The sequence below is a fragment of the Colletotrichum fructicola genome (genome assembly GCF_000319635.2).
Source record: "Colletotrichum fructicola Nara gc5 chromosome Unknown KSG_Nara_v1_contig04, whole genome shotgun sequence".
Lineage (NCBI taxonomy): Eukaryota > Fungi > Ascomycota > Sordariomycetes > Glomerellales > Glomerellaceae > Colletotrichum > Colletotrichum fructicola.
Genome location: NW_027094054.1, coordinates 5,956,085 through 5,977,858, shown reverse-complemented (window position 1 = coordinate 5,977,858; position 21,774 = coordinate 5,956,085). Strand labels below are relative to the sequence as shown.

General features: G+C 51.6%; 10 protein-coding genes across 10 annotated transcripts; 6 read left to right on the top strand and 4 right to left on the bottom strand.

Annotated features, from left to right (window-relative positions):
• Positions 1-27: 27 nt before the first annotated feature.
• Positions 28-1,105, top strand: GLYR1-0 (Glyoxylate/succinic semialdehyde reductase 1; the record flags this gene model as incomplete). Its single annotated transcript, XM_032028530.1, has 3 exons — positions 28-240; positions 304-460; positions 522-1,105. 3 exons carry the CDS (start codon positions 28-30, stop codon positions 1,103-1,105), a joined length of 954 nt encoding a protein of 317 aa, XP_031891844.1.
• A 470-nt stretch (positions 1,106-1,575) lies between these two features.
• Positions 1,576-2,688, bottom strand: ANS1 (Leucoanthocyanidin dioxygenase 1; the record flags this gene model as incomplete). Its single annotated transcript, XM_032028529.1, has 1 exon — positions 1,576-2,688. The coding sequence occupies one exon, from the start codon at positions 2,686-2,688 to the stop codon at positions 1,576-1,578; it is 1,113 nt and encodes a 370-aa protein (XP_031891865.1).
• Positions 2,689-3,779: 1,091 nt separating this feature from the next.
• Positions 3,780-5,485, top strand: FEN2-3 (Pantothenate transporter FEN2; the record flags this gene model as incomplete). Its single annotated transcript, XM_066152032.1, has 5 exons — positions 3,780-3,974; positions 4,007-4,161; positions 4,222-4,444; positions 4,497-5,240; positions 5,297-5,485. 5 exons carry the CDS (start codon positions 3,780-3,782, stop codon positions 5,483-5,485), a joined length of 1,506 nt encoding a protein of 501 aa, XP_066008763.1.
• A 1,745-nt stretch (positions 5,486-7,230) lies between these two features.
• Positions 7,231-8,179, top strand: CGGC5_v008552 (Monooxygenase; the record flags this gene model as incomplete). The annotated part of the gene is made up of 2 exons (XM_032028527.1): positions 7,231-7,314; positions 7,394-8,179. 2 exons carry the CDS (start codon positions 7,231-7,233, stop codon positions 8,177-8,179), a joined length of 870 nt encoding a protein of 289 aa, XP_031891863.1.
• Positions 8,180-8,493: 314 nt separating this feature from the next.
• On the bottom strand, positions 8,494-9,084 carry CGGC5_v008551 (uncharacterized protein; the record flags this gene model as incomplete). The annotated part of the gene is made up of 4 exons (XM_066152031.1): positions 8,494-8,614; positions 8,663-8,740; positions 8,794-8,836; positions 8,946-9,084. 4 exons carry the CDS (start codon positions 9,082-9,084, stop codon positions 8,494-8,496), a joined length of 381 nt encoding a protein of 126 aa, XP_066008761.1.
• Positions 9,085-10,850: 1,766 nt separating this feature from the next.
• CGGC5_v008550 (uncharacterized protein) lies at positions 10,851-11,335 on the bottom strand (the record flags this gene model as incomplete). The annotated part of the gene is made up of 2 exons (XM_066152030.1): positions 10,851-10,904; positions 10,979-11,335. The coding sequence occupies 2 exons, from the start codon at positions 11,333-11,335 to the stop codon at positions 10,851-10,853; spliced, it is 411 nt and encodes a 136-aa protein (XP_066008762.1).
• A 1,515-nt stretch (positions 11,336-12,850) lies between these two features.
• Positions 12,851-14,233, top strand: afvA-2 (NADPH dehydrogenase afvA; the record flags this gene model as incomplete). Its single annotated transcript, XM_032028524.1, has 2 exons — positions 12,851-13,156; positions 13,211-14,233. 2 exons carry the CDS (start codon positions 12,851-12,853, stop codon positions 14,231-14,233), a joined length of 1,329 nt encoding a protein of 442 aa, XP_031891819.1.
• A 1,303-nt stretch (positions 14,234-15,536) lies between these two features.
• Positions 15,537-17,168, top strand: FUB8-8 (Non-canonical non-ribosomal peptide synthetase FUB8; the record flags this gene model as incomplete). Its single annotated transcript, XM_032028523.1, has 1 exon — positions 15,537-17,168. The coding sequence occupies one exon, from the start codon at positions 15,537-15,539 to the stop codon at positions 17,166-17,168; it is 1,632 nt and encodes a 543-aa protein (XP_031891820.1).
• Positions 17,169-18,074: 906 nt separating this feature from the next.
• CGGC5_v008547 (uncharacterized protein) lies at positions 18,075-18,935 on the top strand (the record flags this gene model as incomplete). Its single annotated transcript, XM_032028522.1, has 3 exons — positions 18,075-18,201; positions 18,252-18,346; positions 18,411-18,935. 3 exons carry the CDS (start codon positions 18,075-18,077, stop codon positions 18,933-18,935), a joined length of 747 nt encoding a protein of 248 aa, XP_031891821.1.
• Positions 18,936-19,045: 110 nt separating this feature from the next.
• On the bottom strand, positions 19,046-21,637 carry OPT3 (Oligopeptide transporter 3; the record flags this gene model as incomplete). Its single annotated transcript, XM_032028521.1, has 4 exons — positions 19,046-19,205; positions 19,271-19,868; positions 19,919-20,805; positions 20,916-21,637. 4 exons carry the CDS (start codon positions 21,635-21,637, stop codon positions 19,046-19,048), a joined length of 2,367 nt encoding a protein of 788 aa, XP_031891822.1.
• Between the last annotated feature and the right edge of the window lie 137 nt (positions 21,638-21,774).

The window sequence follows — 21,774 nt, the reverse complement described above, 5'->3', positions numbered from 1 at the left end:
TCGAAGTCATTTTCATCGCGCGCAATCATGTCTGGAACACAAATCGGCTGGGTTGGCCTCGGGTCGATGGGCATTGGTATGTCCACGAACCTGCAAAAGTTCCTCTCGTCCTCCGGCGCCCCTCCTCTGGTCTACACAAATCGCACGCTGTCGCGCGGGGAATCTCTGAAGGAACTCGGCGCAATTCCTGTTGAGACGGTCTCTGAGGTAGCCAAGAAGTCATCAATCATCTTCTCCTGTGTAAGTTTTCTCACGATGGAACCAGGATCTTAATGGAGATTCCGAGCTAACGATTGCGCTCAGGTGAGCAACGACGCTGTCCTTCAGGATACCACGAGCGAGATTATCAAGTCAGGCGACATCACAGGCAAGATCTATGTTGACTGCTCAACGGTTCACCCCGATACCTCCGCGAATGTCTCGAAGCAGATCACTGAGGCCGGCGGTCAATTTGTTGCCGGTAGGTTTACAGTGCAATCCCAAAACTTTGTACCAAATTCATATGCTGATATTCCCCGTAGCACCGGTCTTCGGCGCTGCCGCGATGGCCGCTGCCGGAAAGCTTATCTTCGTCACCGCCGGCCCCGAGTCCGCGACATCAGCCATCTCGCTTTACCTCAACGGTGTCATGGGGCGTTCCGTGATCCCCATGGGAACCGACGTCACAAAGTCCAGCTTGCTCAAGATCGCCGGAAATATCGTCGTGGTCTCTTTCATGGAGGTGCTCTCCGAGGCCCATGTATTTGCCGAAAAGACTGGCCTTGGCTCGCCAGTGCTGGAGAACATGATCTCGGATATGTTTGGTCCCGTGCTTGAAAGTTACAGCAAACGCATCACCTCTGGCGCTTACGCTCCTCCTCCTGACGGCAAGGCCGGTTTCGACGTCGCGCTAGCCATGAAGGACTTGAGACATGCGCTGAACTGCGCGAAAGATGCGGGTACAAGGTTAGAGACGAGCGAAGCGGCGCTGCGACACATGGAAGCTGCCCGGGCATTTGAGGCAGAGAGGCCCCTGGACAGCAGTTCCATATACGGTGCTGTTCGGAGAGAAGCGGGTCTGGACTTTTACTCAGATGCCTGCAAGGCACGGGATGCAAAGAAGTAGTTTATACACAGACCGTACAAGCGAAATAATAATACTTTTACCACTTCCACGATCGAACAAAAAGTCGGTGAACCTCTGAGGCTAACGAATCGCCCACAAGAACCTTTAACTTGGTCTACCGGCATCATCGAGCTTCCTAGATAGCCCAAAAAGCAAAAGATTGCGCCGAGGGGGAATCGAACCCCCGGCTCCCCGACGCTGCTTGATGGCAACGGAGAATTTTACCACTAAACCATCGGCGCTAGTCACGATGTTGACAATGTTCGCCCAGTTCGTGAAGTGGAGCGGACGGCAACTTGGTTATGATTCATTGGTGCAGAGTTGTGGGCCGAGGTGGAGGATGCTGGCATGGACGGTTCTTCGAGTGGTTGATAACTGGAGACGTACGAGACGAGAGCTTACACTGCCCTTGAACAAAATCTTAATGCGGAGAAATGTCAGGGTCTTTGTTTAACTCATCTCCTCTGCATTTAAGTTGCGATGCTAGTAGTCTCCAGCCCTTGGGCATCCTTTATGCATGGGTCTATGTGATAGCCTTCTTGTCGCAGTCGATCTCGGTCAAAGTCAAGCCTCTTATACCCATGCCTTCTCGCATATAGATACTCCTTCATAGTGTAAATCTTTTTGTCCAATGGCTTGTCCACTCCCATTCTCCGGAGAACCGGGCTGTCAATCGGCTCGAGCCTCTGCGTGCCTGCAGGCCGGGCAAAGTATATTAGGCCAAGTCGCTTGGCTCTTTCCTGATCTTCCGGCGGCTTGACCATCCGGTGAACCGGTGCCTTGAAAAGGCCGCCCGTCATCAATTCGAATGCTTCGCCGACATTGACGACTAGCGTTCCCGGAATGTAGCGTACCCACTTCCATTCCCCTGGAGATACCCGAACCTGGAGTGAGGAGACAGGCTGGGCGAACGTAAACGTGAAAGAACCGAGATCAGTGTGCCCAGCCAAGTATAAGTCTCGGTATTTCCCATCGGTGGCCGGTCGGGGGTTGTACACTATGTAGCGGAGATAGTCGGTCGTTTCGTTTGATAACGCGTGTGTCGACAGGATGCTCTCTTCAGGTACCTCCAAGATCAAAGCTACCAGGTGGAGAAGCTTCTCTAATACTTGACGGCGAACAAGATCGATTAATTCGGAGACTTGAATCATGCGGGACTGCAGTAATGGTGGGTGTGACCGGCTTGCCAGGTCCCAGACTGATATGTTGTAGTGGTCAACTGTCTTGTGGAAACCTTCCTTGGTGCTTAGACCGCATGAAGGTTTGAACCCTGCATACCGACCCTGGGCCTCCTCTTGCGGCGAATTCTCGTACGGCCTCTTTTTCGAAGGAGGAAGAGTCAGCAAGGCATTGGCGAGGTCAACGTGGGTGTTATGACGTTCTTCGGTGATGCCATGATTAGATACAGTCAAGATGCCGTGTGTAACGACGCCTTTGAGAAGATCCTTGGCGAGCTGTGCGCGACTTGAGAGATCGTCGTAATTCGACAGGTCAAGGTTCACGAGGTCGACGTAGTCAAGCACCTCTGTTGTTGGCTCGCATTGGGTAAATTTTGGGATGGCATCGCTTGTATCGGAAGGCATTAGAGTAGTCGTTGATCGAGGATTGGCGGGTTCATTCGAAGGCCCTCAGCATTGGCGATGTCTTCTAAGCGTCTAGCCACCTGAAGCGGCAGTCATGTTATTGGAATCATATTTACTGCTCTGCTGTCTCACGAAGCACAATGACTCGCCCTCCGAGGGCCTCACTCTCCTGTGAGCTTTTCGGGGCCTCCAGCCAAAGCTTGGCTGCGTCCCGAATGCGCCTGTCTATCAGTGGTGCTGGTGCACTTGGACGTGGACTACGGTGTTTACATATCTTGCACAATGAGGACAATGCTCCACGCGGACGAGACCACTTGTGAAGGACCCCCAAAACCAGCACGATTGCTTCGAAAGCAAATCACGTTCGCCGCATTCGTAACCTTCTCTAAACCATCCCAACACCCGAGCTGAACAAGGACCGCGGCGAGATCTCCGCTGTACCCCGCAAACCCAGCGGGTCGAGCTAGAGGTGGAGGCGAGGACGGATAACCAAGGGACGAGGGGATTCAGAGATACGGCGTGGTACTGACACCTGGAGCTCCACCTTTTAGCTTCGTCCGATCCTTGTCCGCGCCAACGCTTACCCCCAATCATGCCGTAACTGCATAACACCCCCTCTTATCTCTAGTATCTCAGCCAGCATCCCCTGGTGGTGGACTGTGGTGGAGCAGGCCAAGAGGGAAAACGCTCGTGAGTCGTTCGCTCCAGCAACTCTGTCCGGCGATGCCTATCTCGTTTCGCCTCTGGAGGGCGCTGCAACACCATGCTCGGACACGTAGACCTTGGTATGTCGATGACAATCCGGCTGTGAATAGCCGAGGGAATGCGCGCGTTTGATGAAGAGGAGCAGCAGTATAATACCTAATCACACCACCACTCCTCACGTCGCTCCTGTTCTTGTTGAACCGCAGCAGCAGCAGCCCCCCAACCGACTGCTCCGCCGTCAACAATCCTCAACTCCCTTGTTCAACCCTCAGCTCCACCTGCATCCTCAGAGTTGGAGTCGACAACAAACGAAATACCATTACAACTGACAACTTCGGACTTGTGCGTCTTTTGCTCGTGCGAAGTCAGTCGGAGACCGAGACGCAATGGCAGGCTCAACCGTGGCTTCGACGGCTCCTGAGCCTGTGGCTCCTGCCAGATGGTATGACAAGTGGAGGTGGTACGAACTCAGCACTTCCAAGGAGGAGAAGGCTCTGTTGTTCAAGTTGGATTTCATGATCCTGACCTTTGGATGTCTCACGTTCTTCACCAAGGCAAGTTTCTCCGTTGTCAACATGCAAGTAAGTGCTCTGCTGACGGACCCTGTGTACAGTTCCTCGACCTTCAAGCCTTTCAAAATGCATACGTCAGTGGAATGAAGGAGGACATCGGGATGGAAGGCAATGACCTGCAGTACACCACCGGAGTCTTCCAGGCTGGTTACTGCGCTGCCATGATTCCCTCCAACATCATCTTGACCCGTGTCCGGTGAGTTCATACAGAGGCAGTTTAGTTGATATGAATTAAGCTAACAAACGAGTTCGACAGACCCAATCTGCTGATTCCGGCTTTCGAAGTCCTTTGGGGCATCTTGACCTTGCTCACTGCCTATGCCAAAGATGTGAAGCATGTCTACATCATCAGATTCTTCTCTGGTGTATTCGAATGCGTGGCCTATCCTGGAGTAATTTACTGCATTGGTTGTTGGTACAAGAGTACTGAGATTTCCCGGCGATTGAGTCTGTTCTACATCGCCGGACCTTTGGGAACTGTAAGCCTCCACTTACCGCAGTATTGATGTGATATGTGTTGACGAGGTTTAGATGTTTGCCGGGTACTTCCAAACAGCATGCTACACCAACCTCAACGGCGTCAACGGACTTGCTGGATGGCGTTGGCTCTTCATTGTCTGCGGCTGCATCACGCTTCCCGTTGCCATCCTTGGGCTCACCGTCTTCCCCGCTCGTCCGGACTCGAAGCATCCTTCATGGCTCTTGACGGCCGACCAAATCACTCTCGCCCGTCGCCGAGTGTCTGAGGGTGGATCTGAGGCGCCTAAGGTCAAGTTCGATCGCAAGGCCATCACCGACGTGTTCAAGGGATGGCACTGGTACGCCTTTGTGGCTCTGTACTACGTCTTCAACCAAGCCATGATCACCAACGGCCAGCCTTTCAACCTCTACCTCAAGGCGCACGATGATCGCTACTCCATCAGTCAGATCAACAACCTGCCCACCGGCCAATCGGCTATCTCGATCGTCGCAGCTTTGATCGGATGCTACTGGGCTGATGCGACTGGCAAGCGCTGGCTACCTTCCATCTGGATTTGCGGTTTCATGACCATTGGTGCGATCTGCATGGCGGCCTGGAACATTCCCGAAGGCCTCAAGTTCTTTGCGTTTTACGTTGCCGGACTGGGCGGCGCACTGAATCCTCTCTTCATGTCGTGGGCTTCAGAGGTCACCTTCCGATCGGCCGAAGAACGTGCTGTGGTTGTATCTTCGATGAACGCTGTCGGCCAGGCCCTTCTGGCTGGCTTGAACATTGTCACATTCCCGACCCCTCAGGTAAGCTTTCCATACTCCCTCTCCTGTGCTGCCGGGCTTTACTAACATGTGCATAGGCCCCGCGATTCAAATTTGGCTGGTACTGGGTCATGGCCAACAACATCCTCCAGTTCGGACTGGTTCTCGTCATCATGACACTTCACAACCGCGAGAAGAAGAGCATGGAGATCTTGGAAGGCCAGGCCGAGGACATCGAGCAGATCAAGGTTGCCAACACCACCAAGGGAGACGACGAGTCTGCCTAATCCTGCATAACATTACGGACCAAACGGTTGGGGCTGCATTCCTGTCATTTGGTTCTTCGTCACTCTTTTTCTTTTTTTGTGTAGCTACTCGGAAGCGGGCGTCTGGAGTCTGTCAGTTGGGGGGCTTCATGATACCCTATGCCACGCCGAGACCAGCCGCCGGTTGGGGGCTGTGGCTGTTTTGATTTAGGAAATTGGCTTGGTTTGCTTGGAAACTATACTAATTGGGCAGAATGGAATCATATTAGAGGTTCACACCGTTCGAGAATGTGAACGGGATCATGGTATGAGGACATGTCAATAAAACTACCCGGTTGATTTTCCCGTAACCTTTCGCAGAGTATGATACCTCTCGAGCCTGGGTTCGAATGTCGCCATTCGTCTCGAGGTATTCCCAACCGATCCCGTAGTGGTTTACTCATGAAACATATATAAACCAATATGTTACAAACTTGTCTCTAGATATTTTCAAGGATACCAGTATGGCCTCCTCTGTCTTGTACAGGCAATATTTGTTATTTCAGTTGTCGGCATGCGTTACGTACTACCTAGGCACCTGTTGAAAATATAGAATCCCCCAGCGCCCGGGCCCGCACCTTCCTGGCGCCCAGAAGACCGCCAATGTGCGGGCTTGAAATGGGTGCTGGAATAGCCCTTCAACATCAAAAAGCTGGCAGCCAGACACTTCTGATAAATCTATCTAACTGGGATTCCTCGCTGCAAAAAATCGAGTCATTATAGGCTGAATATTGATTGTTGTTTTGGTGAATTTATTACACCGTTCGTCGTCTTGGCTGGCTTAATTGCATGTAACAGCCAGTGAATCGCCCATTGCGACGCGTCTGCGTTCACTCGCTCGGAATGCGTTGCGTGAGGGAGAAAATATTAGACAAACATCGTTTTTGAATATTGCTCTTACTCATACACCAACACTGTGCTGTGAAGAGCTTTGCTGAACAGCCTATTGATTGCGAAGAGTGCGAAACGACTGTTGGTCGGTGTGATATTGCTCCTTCGCCAACGCAAATCCAAGCGAGTGCGATAGACACACACGTCACTGACTCAAATGGAGGCATTGAGTTGGGGGCGCACGCGTGGCTAGTGTCAAGAGGTTGGCGAATAATTAGGCCGTCGGCAGAAAATACTCTCAATTTCTCCATGTTGTGAGCATTTCCCACGCGTCCCTTATCCTTCCTTCTTCGTCTTCAGCTACGCTTGCCCCACTTGGAACTCTGCGCTTTTCCTCATGTCGTATGTACCTAGCGAGCGTCCTGCTTCCAGCAGCAGCCACGATCGCATCGCTGGGGTCTTGATCGCTTCGGCTTCCCCAAGCTAAGCCCTTCTTTGCCTAGCCACTTTGCGCTTTCGCCTGTTTTCGCATCGGAGGAGTCGGACCAACGCTTTTCGGGCAAGAAGGAGGATTACGTTCTTGGATTTCTCCCGCAGCTGACTGGTTAATCTCGCCAACCGACTGCGCGGAGCGTCGACAACCCACCCGACCGTCCGACCGTCCGACGCCTGGGTCTCAACGGGCGATGGCTTCAAGCCTCCTTACGGCTTCCGTCTTCTTGAGATAAAAGGAAGTTGCAGTGCGTCACTGTCACAACCTTCCCCCCAGCACATCAACAACCCACTCCAACCAAGCAGTTTCAAGAACTTCAAACTTCAAATCTCGCCATCTTTTCTATTCTACTTGTTCGAAACTTCTCTCCCTCCCGCTGGAAATACCACAGACTTAACTCACGATGGTCGCTTCAACCGACACCTTCCCCGGCCTTCTCAAGCCAACCACGAAGCCCTACCGCCTTCCTCAGATCAACACTGTATCTGTGAGTTTTTGTTTTCTTTTTTTTTTACTCTCGATATGCAATTTTCTCTTAGATCACAGATGCTGACGATTGGCTGCAGCTGCTCATCAAGGATGGTTTCACTCTCACGACTCTCTTCTCCATCGGCGCCCTCATGCAGACAGCGCTCTTTCTCATTCTACCGACAAAATACGCCATCATTCCTTCCTCCGCTATCGCCCTCAACTCCATCATTTCAACCATCATCGGAACCCGCTCAAAGTCGGCCAACACTTACATGAACGGCGTCGTCCCGGGCCGCACCTCCGCACAGTTCCCGGACCCCACCACCGGCAAGATCCCCGCCACCCCGGCTGGTCGATCTCTGCTGGTCTTCCACCTCGGTGTCCGTTTCAACCATCCTCTCGGTCTCCTCTCTCCCGGCGGTCGCGAGATCGGCGCATACTTTGACGCCATGAACAAGGACCTGAACCTTCGCGCCGACGAGTACGGACTCTACCACCTCTCGTCCTGGCAATCCCTCGAGGCCGAGCGCAACAACACGCTCATGTTCATCTACTACTTCAGAGACGTCGAGGGCCTCAACAAGTTCGCCCACGATCCCCTCCACCGCAAGACCTGGGACTGGTACAACAGCATCAGGGACCAGTTCGACCACATTGGTATCTTCCACGAGGGCTTCGTCACCGGCCCGCAGCAGTACGAGACCATCTACGGCAACATGAAGCCCACCCTTCTTGGCGCTGCGAGCCTCAAGTGCAAGAACGAGGAGACCAAGGAGGACGAGTGGGTCAATACTTTGGTCAATTGCGACAACTCGGCCCTGAGAAGCCAGTTCAAGCGCATGGGGAAGGCCTCGCGGCAGTTGGTGGAGTATGAGACCTGAGTCGGCGACAGCTTAGTTTCAACATTTCTTATGTTCCAAAATCATGACTGTTCATGAAATTGCTTAACGCTAGATAGGGCTCGTTCTGGGGTGTGCAGCTCTTTGTACTAGCCTAGGAAGGAACGACCATTGAGGGAAAACAGACAAAGGACTATCATAGAAACAAATTTGTCCGCAAGAGAAAGTTCCAATCATGAAAGTCTCATTAAGCTTGTGACATACCCATTGGGTTCGTATAAAACGAAGATTAAGCCCAGGTTCTTCTTCAGTTCATCGTTGATCATGCCATTCATGAACTCCATCGGTAATGGCTATTAAGAGCAGTGATCAAAGGTGGAATCCCTTGCAATGCCGCCCAATCCCAATGTCCCAAGAAACACGCCGACCAAGATCGAAACAAAGTATCCGACATTCATACTCATTACTGCAAGCATTCTGCCATAATTAGTATCATTGCCCTGAATCGGCTGCATGCACACTTACAGAAGGTAGCCTAGCAAGGCAATGAGAACCTCATAAACCGCCCTCCCAAGCCTTATGTTGGCTTCCGATATCATGCCTCTTAGCCCATTATCAGGATGTAGTCGTCTTTTTGAATTACTTCTGGTCGGCACTTCTTCTTTTCCGGTCTCCTCGTCGTCATGCCCAACCACCAGTCTGCCTCTGGTGTCATCGTGGCCTGCCCACGCTGTTGCCTCAAGCCTCGGCTTGAAAGCAAGAAGAGCCCGAAGGATGATGGTAAAAAGAATGAGGGTGAGACAAGTACCCGCGTACTGCCCAGTGGTACGAGGGGTCCAGGTCTCAGAAAACAGACTGGTGGACATGGCTGTGTGGAAGACCACAGGCATTGTCATGGACCCGTCGCCGTCGCTGGAGTGGCCGTGGTTGTGCTCTGTCATATCCATTTTGAGCGGATTTTCCAGGAATATTCGTCTACAGTTAAGAGACAGAATGCCGACGTCGATACCGGATTTAAATAACTCGTTTCTGGTTCTGACCGCGAGAAACGGGTCGGTCGTTGCTGAGGCGGGCTTGGATGTTGGAGCCTTCGCTTGACCCTCTAAGTTCAGCACCTGCGGCTCACAGGTCTCTCAGCCTCTTTAATAGGACGTGTTCGGCGTGAGCAAGTTATTGACCCAGCTGACCCTCCCTGTAAGGCTGGCTTGCAAGTCAGCTCGCTTCAAAGCACGTCGTCATCTCGCCCAACCTCGTGTCAAGCCCAATGTAACACGATCCAGGCACCGAACAAGTAATATCAAAACGCGTTCCTCTTCCAAATTTGAGAGCGTTATTTGTGGCCATCTGAGGCTCGTTTTCGTCAAACAGCCGTTGGAGGTCTGCTTTGGCGTCATTTCTGGCGTGGTGGGTCGTGAGGCAGATTGAGGGAGTTTCTCGGAAGTGTGGCTTGGCCTTCATGTTCTCGACCGAATTAGGAAGTACGTTATGTACCCTGAGAGACTTTGTATACAGACTTCCTCGGACTGCTAGCAAGGCACGGTAGGTTCTTTCAGCTATTGTGTGGTGCTATGGACATCAATTTTCCGCTGCACCGGCTGGCCTAATCATTCATGCACAAGAGACGTCGCTCAAACCAAATGTAATCAAGGCCCGCGATTCAGTACCTGGGCAGCTATTATAAGATCCCCTAATGACTGAGAATAAAACAGGTCTTACGTGAGGGAAGTAGTATTGACGTCTTCTTTCCCCCGAATCAGCGCCTACCGCAAGAGCGTGCAATCAGTCATCCATCCGGTTCCAGTTGCCTGATATTCCCATTTATCATATGAAAGCGCGAGCCGAGCTTCTCACTCCCGGCACCAGAAATATCGATGAGATGGATAACGGCCTGATTGTTGTCACGATTGATGGCGACCTCCAGTCGCGGGCAATATCAAAAGCAACAGCAACAGGCGTATCTACCGACATCCCACTTCATGATCCCAGCTGAGGAGGACTCTTAAGACCCCAATATCAAGTTCGTGGTCTATGAGACCCACTACGGATGGGATGTCGATCCCCGGACCGCTATCGAACTCGCCCGTGCCGTAATTCCACTGCTCCACTTGAACGACAACGTACGCGTTTTCGGGGGACGAGGACAGGGTTCCGCTGCACTCGCCTCGGGAGTGATCTTCCCACTTGAATAAAAGATAGACGCCATAAGCGGGAGCAATAGGTTACGGACTCATTGGCGTGTCGGAGAGTCGATGGCTCTTTGCGGTGATGGACCAGATTTGGGTTGAATGATCCTGGTGGGAAGGGAGGAAAACGTCGAGGAAGTTGGGGATATTGAGAGCACCTGTGAAGGGCCTATGCCTTGGCATTCAAGACAACGTGGGGCTGTGCATTTAAGTCTTTCTAAGGATGTCATCATGAACTTCTCACGTATGTAACCAGCTTCATGAATCAATAGTTTAGACGTGGTGAATTCATTTGAAGGTGAACTCTACGCCGCAATATTGGGTTGCTTCATCTGACCAGCAAGTATATCTCATTCTAGCAGCATGCTTCGTCTCGTTCATTCCGGCTTAAGACACCTTGCCCCGTGGGCTGTAACATCTTCAGAAAGAAGGAGCAGTCATGCAGTCTCCCGAGCGCGTTCTGCGCATAGGCCGGACAAACACCCCATTCTACGTAACCAAGCTTCAAGTAAAATCCCCGCGCAGGCGTTTCACTGGCCGTGTCTAGTAATATCATTGTCTTTCCGAGGCCATCGCGGGCGAACCTTTCGGCAAAATCCATGAGCTTCCGGCCGATACCGCCCCCTCTCTGGGCTGGGTGAACAAGGAGTTTGCGGACCTCGATCTTGTGTTTATGCGTCTCTTTGGGGTTCTGACCGAGCTGGAAGGTCGCTAAAGTATTATTGTCGTTTGATTTGGCAGGACCCTTGACGACGAAGAGATAGACCAAAGGGTCGGCCCCTGAGACGTCTGACGAGAGCGATGTCCAATAGGCGGTCGCGTCCTCTTCAGACAGCGGTGCCCGAAAGCCAATTGATGATGTTTCAGGGTCCAGATTGACGCATAATTGGAGTAGATCGGACAGTGAGGGTGTCCAGAATTCCAAGGCTTCAGTCGATATGATCTGGCTAATAACTAGCCCTCCGGGTAGTGAATAGTCCGCCAGACCATTATGCGACTTATATGGTTGTATCATCTCGTGTTGAGGACAGCCACGCTGATTATTCGGTGGGTAAAATGGCTCATTGGCAGACACAAGATTTCAAATGAGTGTATCTTTCTTGGTCTATGGGAATTGGATATGAACGATGGGGCACCGTTTTGTGTCATCCAAGGGTGACTCATCGGGCATCGTGAATCATGGCGTCCGATAAGTGACCCGTGATGAAGCTAGCGTGCCCAAAATGCGGAATTCGGCCTTTTCGGCGCCCAAACGGCACGCTTGAAGATATCAACCTTGCTCCAGCTCGGCAATCGTTTACGTAACTAACTTTCGCAACATGTCAGCACTGTTGTTTTTGATTCCAGATCGTAAGCTACGGAAATCGTCGGAACAACACCCACAATAGATACAAGTGGTGTCAAGCCTTCGATTCATATGAGACAAACTTGCCATGGAACTCGGAGACTCACAAGATGATGATGCCTAGGCAGCTTTGTCGAGTGCTGATTTTCAAATCAATTTTCGCGGAGACGTCCGAGTCATCTTTATCGTGACATTGAGGTATGCTGGCAAATTATAACACGGTTGGTCACATTGTCAATATTTCGTTCGTCTTGAAGGCTTTGTCGATCTAATCGCGCGTCTCCAAGTCCGAAGTGTTTCGTATCCTGCGCCTTGGCGAGCGCAATGATGATGCCCTCGCTAGTTGAGGTCTATTTAAGGCACACTTAGGCTTGTCGTAATGAGAGGTCTATAAGGCCCCTGCCGCAGACTCATGTCATAATCCGGGGAAGAATTTAGATCGAGTCGTAACTCAAGCGTGAAAAGAAGATATGCACGCATAACAATCAAAGAAAACGGGCTGAATATTTGGTACACGCGCAGCCACATTTGTGGAGCTCAGGAATATATATTCCGTAGTTTAGCGAGCTCGCGACATTAGAAACCGCTTGTTGAACGGTGTCTGTTTCATCATTGGCTGTAACCAGACAGATCCTGCCCAATCCCGCGTAGTCATCCCACCGGCGTCGGACAGAGATCTGGGAGCGTAGCCTGCTTATAAAGCCATAGCCCTCTCCCTAGCAATAGAATCGAATCCTCGGTTATTCCCCACCGTAAGACGCTCAAAGGAGCTGCCTTAGGCCTCGGTTGATCCGTAAAGAAAGGCCGGCGGCTACTGAGTTGGTCCGTTGGCCGGCTTTGTAATACTTTCCACCCGTAATGGACGGCAGTTGTTGACGGAGAATCGACAGATTCTCGTAGTCAAAGGAGTCAATTGTGAGCCTGGCATGGTAAAGCTCCACAAATGAGGTATGTCGGGCCGTCGGGTACACAGTTTCGTATGACGAAGTTTCCACTTTTAGGACAACTTGATTGTCGTCTATTAGTTAATGGCTCCAACGCTTGTCACGATAGTTGCCACGATGTATGGTATAAATATGTTTCCGACCTGCAGCAGCCAGAAAATCTAGAATTGACGCACCAAGAGTATTCTTTCGCGATCGCATATTAACACTCTCAAACCTTTTGAGAAGAGAATCATTCACAATGTCTGCATACCTCACCCATCGTATCACTCAATCTCAACCCGGCGTAAAAGCCGAAGAGGGACGCTTCAACGAGGCTGCCGACAATTGTTCGTTCTTCTCTCCCAAGCAAGACCCTCGCCCGGGCAGTGCTGTTGACCCCCAGCCTTCCGGAGAGCCTATCCCCAAGCTTTTCACCCCATTGAAAATTCGAGGTGCCACCCTCCAAAATCGCATATGGGTCAGTCCTATGTGCCAGTACAGTGCTCATGAGGGCTTCCACACCCCTTGGCACATTACTCACTACGGAGGTATGGCCCAGCGCGGAGTAAGTAACCCATCACACAACGTTCAAAGGATGAAGAGACTGACGCTCCCAAAGCCTGGCCTCATGATGGTCGAAGCTACAGCCGTGCAGGCCAACGGCCGTATCACACCGGAAGACTCTGGCATCTGGCTCGATGCCGATGTTGAGACTCTGAAGAAACACGTCGAGTTCGCTCACAGCCAAAACCAGATCATCGCCATCCAATTGGCACACGCCGGGAGGAAAGCATCAACACTTGCTCCCTGGTTGGGCTTCGAGACACTTGCTGGTCAAGAAGCTGGAGGGTGGCCTCAAGATGTGGTCGGCCCAAGTGATCTTGCCTGGTCCGACAAGCACGCCACTCCCCGGGAGATGACTATCGCCGAGATAGACCAACTGAAGCAAGATTTTGTCAAGGGTGCTTACCGTTCTCTTCGTGCCGGCTTCGATGTAATTGAGCTTCATTTTGCGCATGGCTATCTCATCTCCAGCTTCCTCTCTCCAGCGAGCAACAAGCGCACAGATCAATACGGCGGTTCGTTCGAGAACCGCACTCGTCTCGCCATCGAGCTCGTCGATGCTGTTCGCGAGGTCATTCCCGAGGACATGCCACTCTTTGTTCGAATCAGTGCAACCGACTGGCTTGATACCAACCCCGAGTGGGACGGCCCAAGCTGGACCGTCGACGAGAGTGTGAAGCTGGCTCAAATTCTGGCGGATCACGGGGTAGATGTGCTCGATGTGTCCACTGGCGGCAATCATTCTCAACAGAAGATTGTTGCCAGCGCTGGCTTCCAAGCACCCATGGCCAAGGAGATCAAGGCGGCTGTTGGAGATAAGATGCTTGTTAGCGCTGTGGGTATTATCAAGGACGGAAACCTCGCCGAGAAGCTTATAACGGGTTCTGATGAGGAAGGGGACACTCCGTTGGACTTGATTGCTGCCGGTCGAGGTTTCCAAAAGAACCCAGGCCTTGTGTGGCAATGGGCTGATGACTTGGGTGTTGACATCCATGTTGCAAAGCAGATTGGATGGGGTTTCAAGGGAAGAGTCAAGAAAGTGCCGAAGAAGCCTGAGATGCTCCCGTATGAGGACTAAAATCTGAGAATTTATAGTGTCGTCATACTTTACCCAGAGACCTCAATACATGGATGTCATACATAGACACATAACATTTGGCATGGAAGTCCAAGAAGTCCCCTCATCAACAACGAAGCAAGGGCTTCATGTAGGGCTGCAGAGAACATTTCTGCCTCTGATATAATGAAACCAACTAAGTTGAGTGCAGCAAGCTATTCCGAGACTCCGAGTAATCATGCTAGATACTCGTGAGCCACGCCTGATCGCTTATGTATGCATCTGAAACGGTTGTCAGCACCACTCAAGTACCGAGCCGAACGGCTGGTGCCTCATCGAGACTGCCGGCATTGCCGTCATGTATAGGCTGACCATGTGTGCAATGCGATCGTCATGCTTCAGAAATCTGGCGTTGAGAATAAGCAATACAGGTAAGCAGCCTTATATTTACTCCGCTGTCCTTCGGAAATCGAGTTCTCCGTTGGTACACTTTATTGGGTCTGAACTGAGACGCCGATCTACATGCTAGTGCTCTATGTACTGTGCAGGATTACAGGAAGCCCATTCGCGGAGTTACGTGAGCTATTTGATGGATGGTCTCCGCTTGGAAATTTGCCGACACGAGGACCCATGTTCGGAAGGTGTGCATGAGATTTAAATCACTCGATGCAGGAAGACATACGACTGCAGCATTGCTAGGTGGATTTGGCGTCACAGTATGACTGTGCATATGCTCTCAGAGGGCCCGGTCAGTGCAACGTGGAAGTCGATGACAGAGCAAGGGCTGGTGGCGGTAAGCATCAAGATCTGCCCCAGCTGCGTTGTGAATGTGCCGATCACAGAACAAATACAAATTGTCGAGTATGACAAGTGGCTCAAGTCTTACCAGAGAAGGCCAAAATTCAGTCAGTTCAATGGCTCTTCAGACTAGGTACCAGTGGGATCCAATGTTGCGGGGGAAGGGTATAGACGCACTCGTAACTGGGTGCACTAGCGTCGTCATCTAGTCGAATTGTCGCTTAGCCAGGTGATCCGTTTTGACCAAAGTACCCGTTATACCCGTAAAGAACACATGAACCCCCTGGTCTGACGTGAGATCGTCTAAGCACTTATTTCATACAAGCTTCGGGTTGCATATGTTCTCTCTATTGATCTAACCTGGTAGAAAAAAGAGTGGAAAGCTTGACACATGGCCTTTCACCCCCTGCCCCTTTTCAGAGATATATCTTAAATGGCCCCCAAGACTTGCCATGGAGCAAAACCCAAGATGAAACTGTCTATTTGCAGGCACTTCATTTAGCATTCTTTGTAGCAATCAGTCACTATGGGTAGCCAAGTTGAGCAACGCTTGATTCCTCAGGCCCTTGCAGACGCATTGGCAGAAAAGCCTGACCGCACCTGGGTGTCACACGCCATCAGCAACAACATCGCACAGGATGGATTTCGCAACATCACCATCCGTCAACTCGCAACTGCTGTTGATCGACTAGCCTGGTACATCGACGACAATATCGGCAAAAGCAGCGATTTCGAGACAGTCATGTACTATGGTCTCGCTGATGTGAGGTACATCATTACCCTCATTGCTGGTATCAAAACCGGGCATAGCGTCCTTTTCTGCTCCCACTTCAACAGCCAGATCTTCAACCTTCACCTCTGCGAAAAGACCAACTGCCACACTGTTATGCGAACGGAGGGAGTAGAAGCAGTGATTGACTCCCTTGTACAAGAAAGACCCATGAAAGTCTTCCAAGTTCCAAGTCTTGACACCCTTTTGGAGGAAGGCAATCCGCCAAAGCCTTACCCCTACACAAAGTCCTGGAGAGAAGCATGCGACGACCCCATATCTATCGGCCACTCTTCGGGAACTACAGGTCTTCCTAAGCCGATTGTCTGGACCAACCGATCCTACAGCGTCTGCGAACTGCACCAGGTCGTTCCAGAACTGGATGGCCACCCGCCGTACGCCAAGTTGCTGCTTGAGTCGACCAGTGTTTACCAAACCCAACCGATATATCACCCTTTCGGTCTCTTCACTGGAGTGACTGATCCCCTTTACCGGGAGAAGAAGATGGTACTGGGGCCCATCGTCAGCGGTCCGACTCCGCCTGCCATCCTTGAGCAGGTGATTGAGCACGCCGATATCGATAGTCTCAGTGGCGTTCCCATCTACCTGGAGATGATTGCAAAGTCGCCAAAACTCCTGGATTTGGTCGAAAAGAAACTCAAATACATCTTCTTTGCTGGGGGTGCGCTCAGCAAGCCTGCAGGCGATGCACTGTCTGCTAGGGTCCGCCTCCAGAGTTTCTACGGGGCTACCGAGGCAGGACCTGCATTTGGCCACATACCAGACCGTGAAGACTGGGCTTGGTTGTTGTTGAACGACAAGGAAAGTGGCCTCAAATGGGAACCGCGCGAAGTCAAGGGGGCAGACGGCGTATATGAGTTGGTCTACGTGAAGAATCCTTACACCGAGAAGCGCCAGCACGTCTGGTGGCATACCAATAGCCAAGATGTGTACCACAGCAATGACCTCTTCACCAAGCACCCGACAAAAGCGCATCACTGGAAATTCTACTCTCGAGCGGATGACATGATTGTAACCAAGTTTGGTTGGAATGTCAACCCTGTGGTTATGGAAAGAGAGATCGAAAGGCATCCTGCTGTGAAGTATGCAGTCGTTGGAGGTATTGGAAAGCGGACTGTCTGCGCAGTAATACAGCTCGTTGACGATGAGTCTTTATTGCCTGATGATCCCCTGCAAAGCATTTTGCCCATGGTCGAGAAAGGCAACACCATCATGGATGCCGCGGGGCAATTGGCCAAGGACAAGATCATTTTTGGCATAAAAGACAAGCCTTTTCCATTGGCTGGTAAAGGTAATGTTCAGAGATCAGCGGTTTTGAAGTTGTATGAGCCAGAGATTGAAGACATGTATGTACGCGTTGGGGATTAGCCCACGCCTGGTAGCAGAAGGGCGGCATCAGATGGCTCGCCGTGCCGGTTACCACTTGTCAGTAACAACCACGAATCAATCAAGTTTAGGCTTGCTTCGCAATGATTTCTCCAGACTAAAACATTCGAACTTCTGAAACACACCGACTGATGCAAAACAAGAAATTTACATGCTGATTGGCTGATGGCCCAGCTCAATGTGGCTTAGCCTAGGCAGCCGCATTGCACTCATCTGATGGCTGACGTGCGCCTGGACGCACTGATCGATCTTCTCGCCTTCAAGTCTTCGTTAGCTTGGGATGAAGCTTCATTGACACGGTCTTATACTGCGTTCTCCTTTCTATTTGCCTACTCGCAATAGCAGTGTGAGACCCAGACACCTCATCAGTGCATCATGTCTTTCACAACGCTGCCGTGTGAGCTCGTAGCATCCATCCTCGGGAGTCTGGATGACTTCCAGTCTCTAACCGCAGCGTTGCTAACTTGCCGTCACATCTATAACTCTTTCAATCAAATCCGTGGAATCGACGTTGCAATTCTACGACAACAAATAACTCCAGCCCTGCTCCCTTACGCCGTGGCTGTCATAGAGGCATCTCGTTTCCGTCTTCACCACCCCCGCGAAATCGAAAGCGAAGCAGTGCGCGGCCTAGTCGACACTCTGTATGATAAACCGTTCCTTTTAGGTAGCCGCATGCAGGCAATGTCAGTTGTCCATCGACAAGAGATGTCAAAAAGGCACCAAGCGATCGTGGAATTCACCTCCAGCTTTGCCGCTGAGTCTTGGGGACGCCTCCACTCAGACCAGCTCCAAGTTACCACACAACCAAATTTGTCAGTTGAGGAATGTTACAACTTCTGCCGGGCGTTTTATCGCCTCGAGCTATTCTACACCCTCTTCAGGAATATGTACAAAGATCGCAGGGAACCCTTGGGCAATACAGCACACGTCAAGTTCTTTTCAAGGAACCCACCTTGGGAAAATGAACAGATTGGCTCTGTCGCAGAATTCTGGGAATCGAGGTTTGCTGAGGGTATGTTTCTCGCGATCGACAAGGAACCAAGGTCTGATTTAGCGTTGAAGCCAGCACTGATGTTATCGACCACGACGTCCTCTTTGGTGAACTGAACGTCGACTACCTTCACCGTGGCAGGAGAAATGACGAAAGACAAATCTGGGTGAGTTGCTGTACTCCAATAATAACGTCTTTGCACACTGCACATAGACTCACCCGAACAACAGATGGCAGAAGGAATCCTTTTCCTCCGGCGTCTGGTGAAATCGGATTCTTCATACCAAACCAGGAACAAGATACTAAGATCTAGCTCCAGGACAGGCTGGGCCAACTGTCCAGGGGCACTGTTCGACGTACTTCGTGCCTACTGCAATGACGACTCTGGATCAGAAGGCCGCGATGAAGGTGACTTGCTGTCGATTGTATTTAGTCGCGGCATGGACGAAGATGTCGACAAAGGACCGTGTGAGGCCTGGTATGCAGCGCATAAAAGTCAGCCGGTTGGTTCTTGGCTGATGCTCGACCACAACGATTGGCTTCGGGACCGGGCTTACGTGCTGTGGGACTGGAAACGCATACAGCAACATCAACTACTGAAGCTATTCGAATCTGTTCCGGATGGACACATGCATCGTCCACAGCCGACGACCAACGAACTTGAGGCCATGAGTGCCTCCTTTGTCGTTCGCGAGACAATATTCGAGAATGGGGGCCTTGGGTACTGGACGGGGAATGGTCATGAAGTGTTGTAGCAAGTCCATCCTGACGACTAGTACTGCTGGAGCGTGGACACTGAAAAGCGTGTTCAAAAAACTACATTTGATCGGCTTCATGATCTCTATAGTTGCATGCCAAAATGAACCTAGCTGAGAGCGAAGCATCTCTCAGAACTGGCCTCATTATTACCCCACCAATAAGGCATCGTCACAATCTTTCCTGCGCCGAAGAACAAGAACGTCAACAGCATGTTGAAGTTGAAGCCTGCATCAAAGGCTGCCGCCAGAATGTAGTTCCATCGGGCCCTGTTGATATGGCGTTAGCAACTTTGTGACGCGAGAACGGTCACATATCACGCTTGGTCACTTACCAAAGATCGTAGCGATATCTGTATGCCCAGAACATGACGACAAATCCACCGATGAAACTGCTGAAGTATCCGGTACTGATGTTGCCGTAGAAGCTAGCCATGGTGGAAAAGAAAATGGTCGAGTTCCACAGCTGGAACTTGGCCCGCGGAAAGAAGCGGTGCAGGGCGAAGATCAGAACGGGGACGAAGGCGCCAACGAGGAAGCCATAGGGAAGAACCTTGTAGATGTGTTGTTGGAAGAGGCGACGAGGGCCGATGAGCACGTACTGGACGCCCATAGTGAGGTTGGACGTGAGAGACTGCGCAGTCCACTGATGAGCAGGGTCTTCCTTGGCGCCAGTAAGGTAGTCGAACTTGGTGTCAAGCACCCAGCGGACGACGGCATAGTTGATCGGGACGCCCAAGAAGCTTCCGAATACTTGAGAGAAGAAGACAGTCTTGGGTGGCAAATGCATGTAGTGGCCGATCTTCATATCTTGCAAGTTCAATTGCGCGCGGTACCAGGCGTTGCCAGCAATAGCACCGTAGGCGGAAGCTCCGGTCGGGTTCTTGAAGCCGCTGACAGAGTTTACCATGAGGCCGTACAACAGCTCATTGACTGTGCTCCGTTAGTTTATATTGCGTGATAAAGAATGGATTTCAACATACCAGTGCCGATTGCCAGTTGAAAGTTTGACAAGGCGTACAGGTACCCCAGGGGAACGACCAGAATGGCTCCAGTACCAATGGCGACGAAGTAAGTCCAGACCGGAATGAACATCTGACCAGTTGCGGTAATGGTGACTAGAGAGATGAAGGAAGCGGCAAACAAGGCCAAGAACCACCACATGGGGACCTCCTTGTATGAGCGTTGAAGGATACTGAGTTGATCGTTGTACTGAGTGCTGATCTCAGCTCCGCTCTTGCTGCGCTGGCGCAATTTCTCGAGACTGGCTTTGATGGTCTTGTAGCCGAAGAGTCCAGCCCACACCAATGCCGACGTATAGCTTGCATAATCGAAAAACATGGTCCAGAGGACGTGAGTACTAATGAACGGGGGTCCAAGTTCCTGATAAGCTGTCTCATTGAAGGAGACGTCCGCAGTAAGTAGCGAAGTGGTTGGGTAAGATGTTCCGTTCTCGAGGAATAGACGGTTGGACATGAGGTGCTTGTTCCACTCTCCAAGGTGACCGAATTTAGCAGCCGGGATCAGAATCCAGGCGCTGCAAGCGAAGCCCAGGAACATGACAACCTGGGTCCACCAGGGGGTCAAGAACAAGCTCGCACTGCTCGAGATGTTGGACCAGTCGAGGGACAAGTTGAGCATTCCCATTCCACCGAAACCGGCACCGACGAAGTTTGCGGTCTCGTTATTCGGCGCAACCCAGCAGAGGAAGGCCAGAGAGCCAAGCATCGGGAAGACATACTCGGGCAGGAACTGCCAGAGGGTCATGCCGGCCAGAGCGAGGAAGAAAACTCTGGTCTGCTTGCGAGAGGCGGCAGTGGGGTTCTCGCGCTGTTTCTTTTGCGTCTCGAATAGAGCAGTTTGGCAGAGACTAAGTCGAAGTCAGTCTAATGCTTGGACAAAGGATTTATCTCCGTGCGCAATGCGCAATAGTAGGTAAGTAGTACCAAAGACAAATTCTTTGAAGGAACAGAAACTTACGCAGTAAACCACGGGAACTGGGGATCGTAGATCAGAAACTGACGAGCGAGAGCCGCGAAAGAGTAGCCCGTCCAGACAATGCCCCACATGAAGAAGATGGCAGCCGCTGGGTTGATGCGGGAGTTGAAGTAAAGCTCGGCCATAGCAACCGGGGTGTAGCCCAGGTTGTAAGTCGCTCCAGATGCTGCAGAAATGGTAACGAGAACATGCTCTTTGACGCTGAATGGTCCGGGATTCAGGTTGAAGCCGTATCCAAATGGCAGCTTGACTTGCCATGCGGGCAGAACCTTGGCGAGCCAAACACCGGCATAGCTGGAAGCGATCTGCACGAAAAAGACGGAGTACGGCGCGTAGGTGGTGCGGAAATGGCTCATCATGCTGAGGAACGCTCCGGGAATAACAAAGATGATGGTGAGGACGAAGTAGCGGAAGGTGAGTGTCGGCAGTCCGGGGTCATCCGACAGGCTCACGATGCGGCGGACGTATGGCGGGATGTCCTGCAATCGCGGGTCATCTTCGTCAAATGCTACCTCGGATCCGTTCCTTTGCGTCGTAAAAACAAAAGGCGGCTTCTCCATGTCGCCCTCCGTGAAGGGAGCGGCGCGCTCGCTGGACGTCTTCTCGGGCGTACCATCGCGGGGAGACTCGGCGGAAATAGCGTCGTTGCCGGAGGTCTTGGGCTCGCTAGCGGCCGTTGGCTGTGTGGTGATTGAGGGAGACATGGCAGATGTCGTTCAAGCGGCTGATCGCCAAGATTCTTGGAAAAGCACGCCACACGGGAGCCAAGTCGGCCAAGCCTGGGGGACACAAGCTTTTCTCCCGAAAGCAATCCTGGCTGCCTGATGCATCTTATATCGAG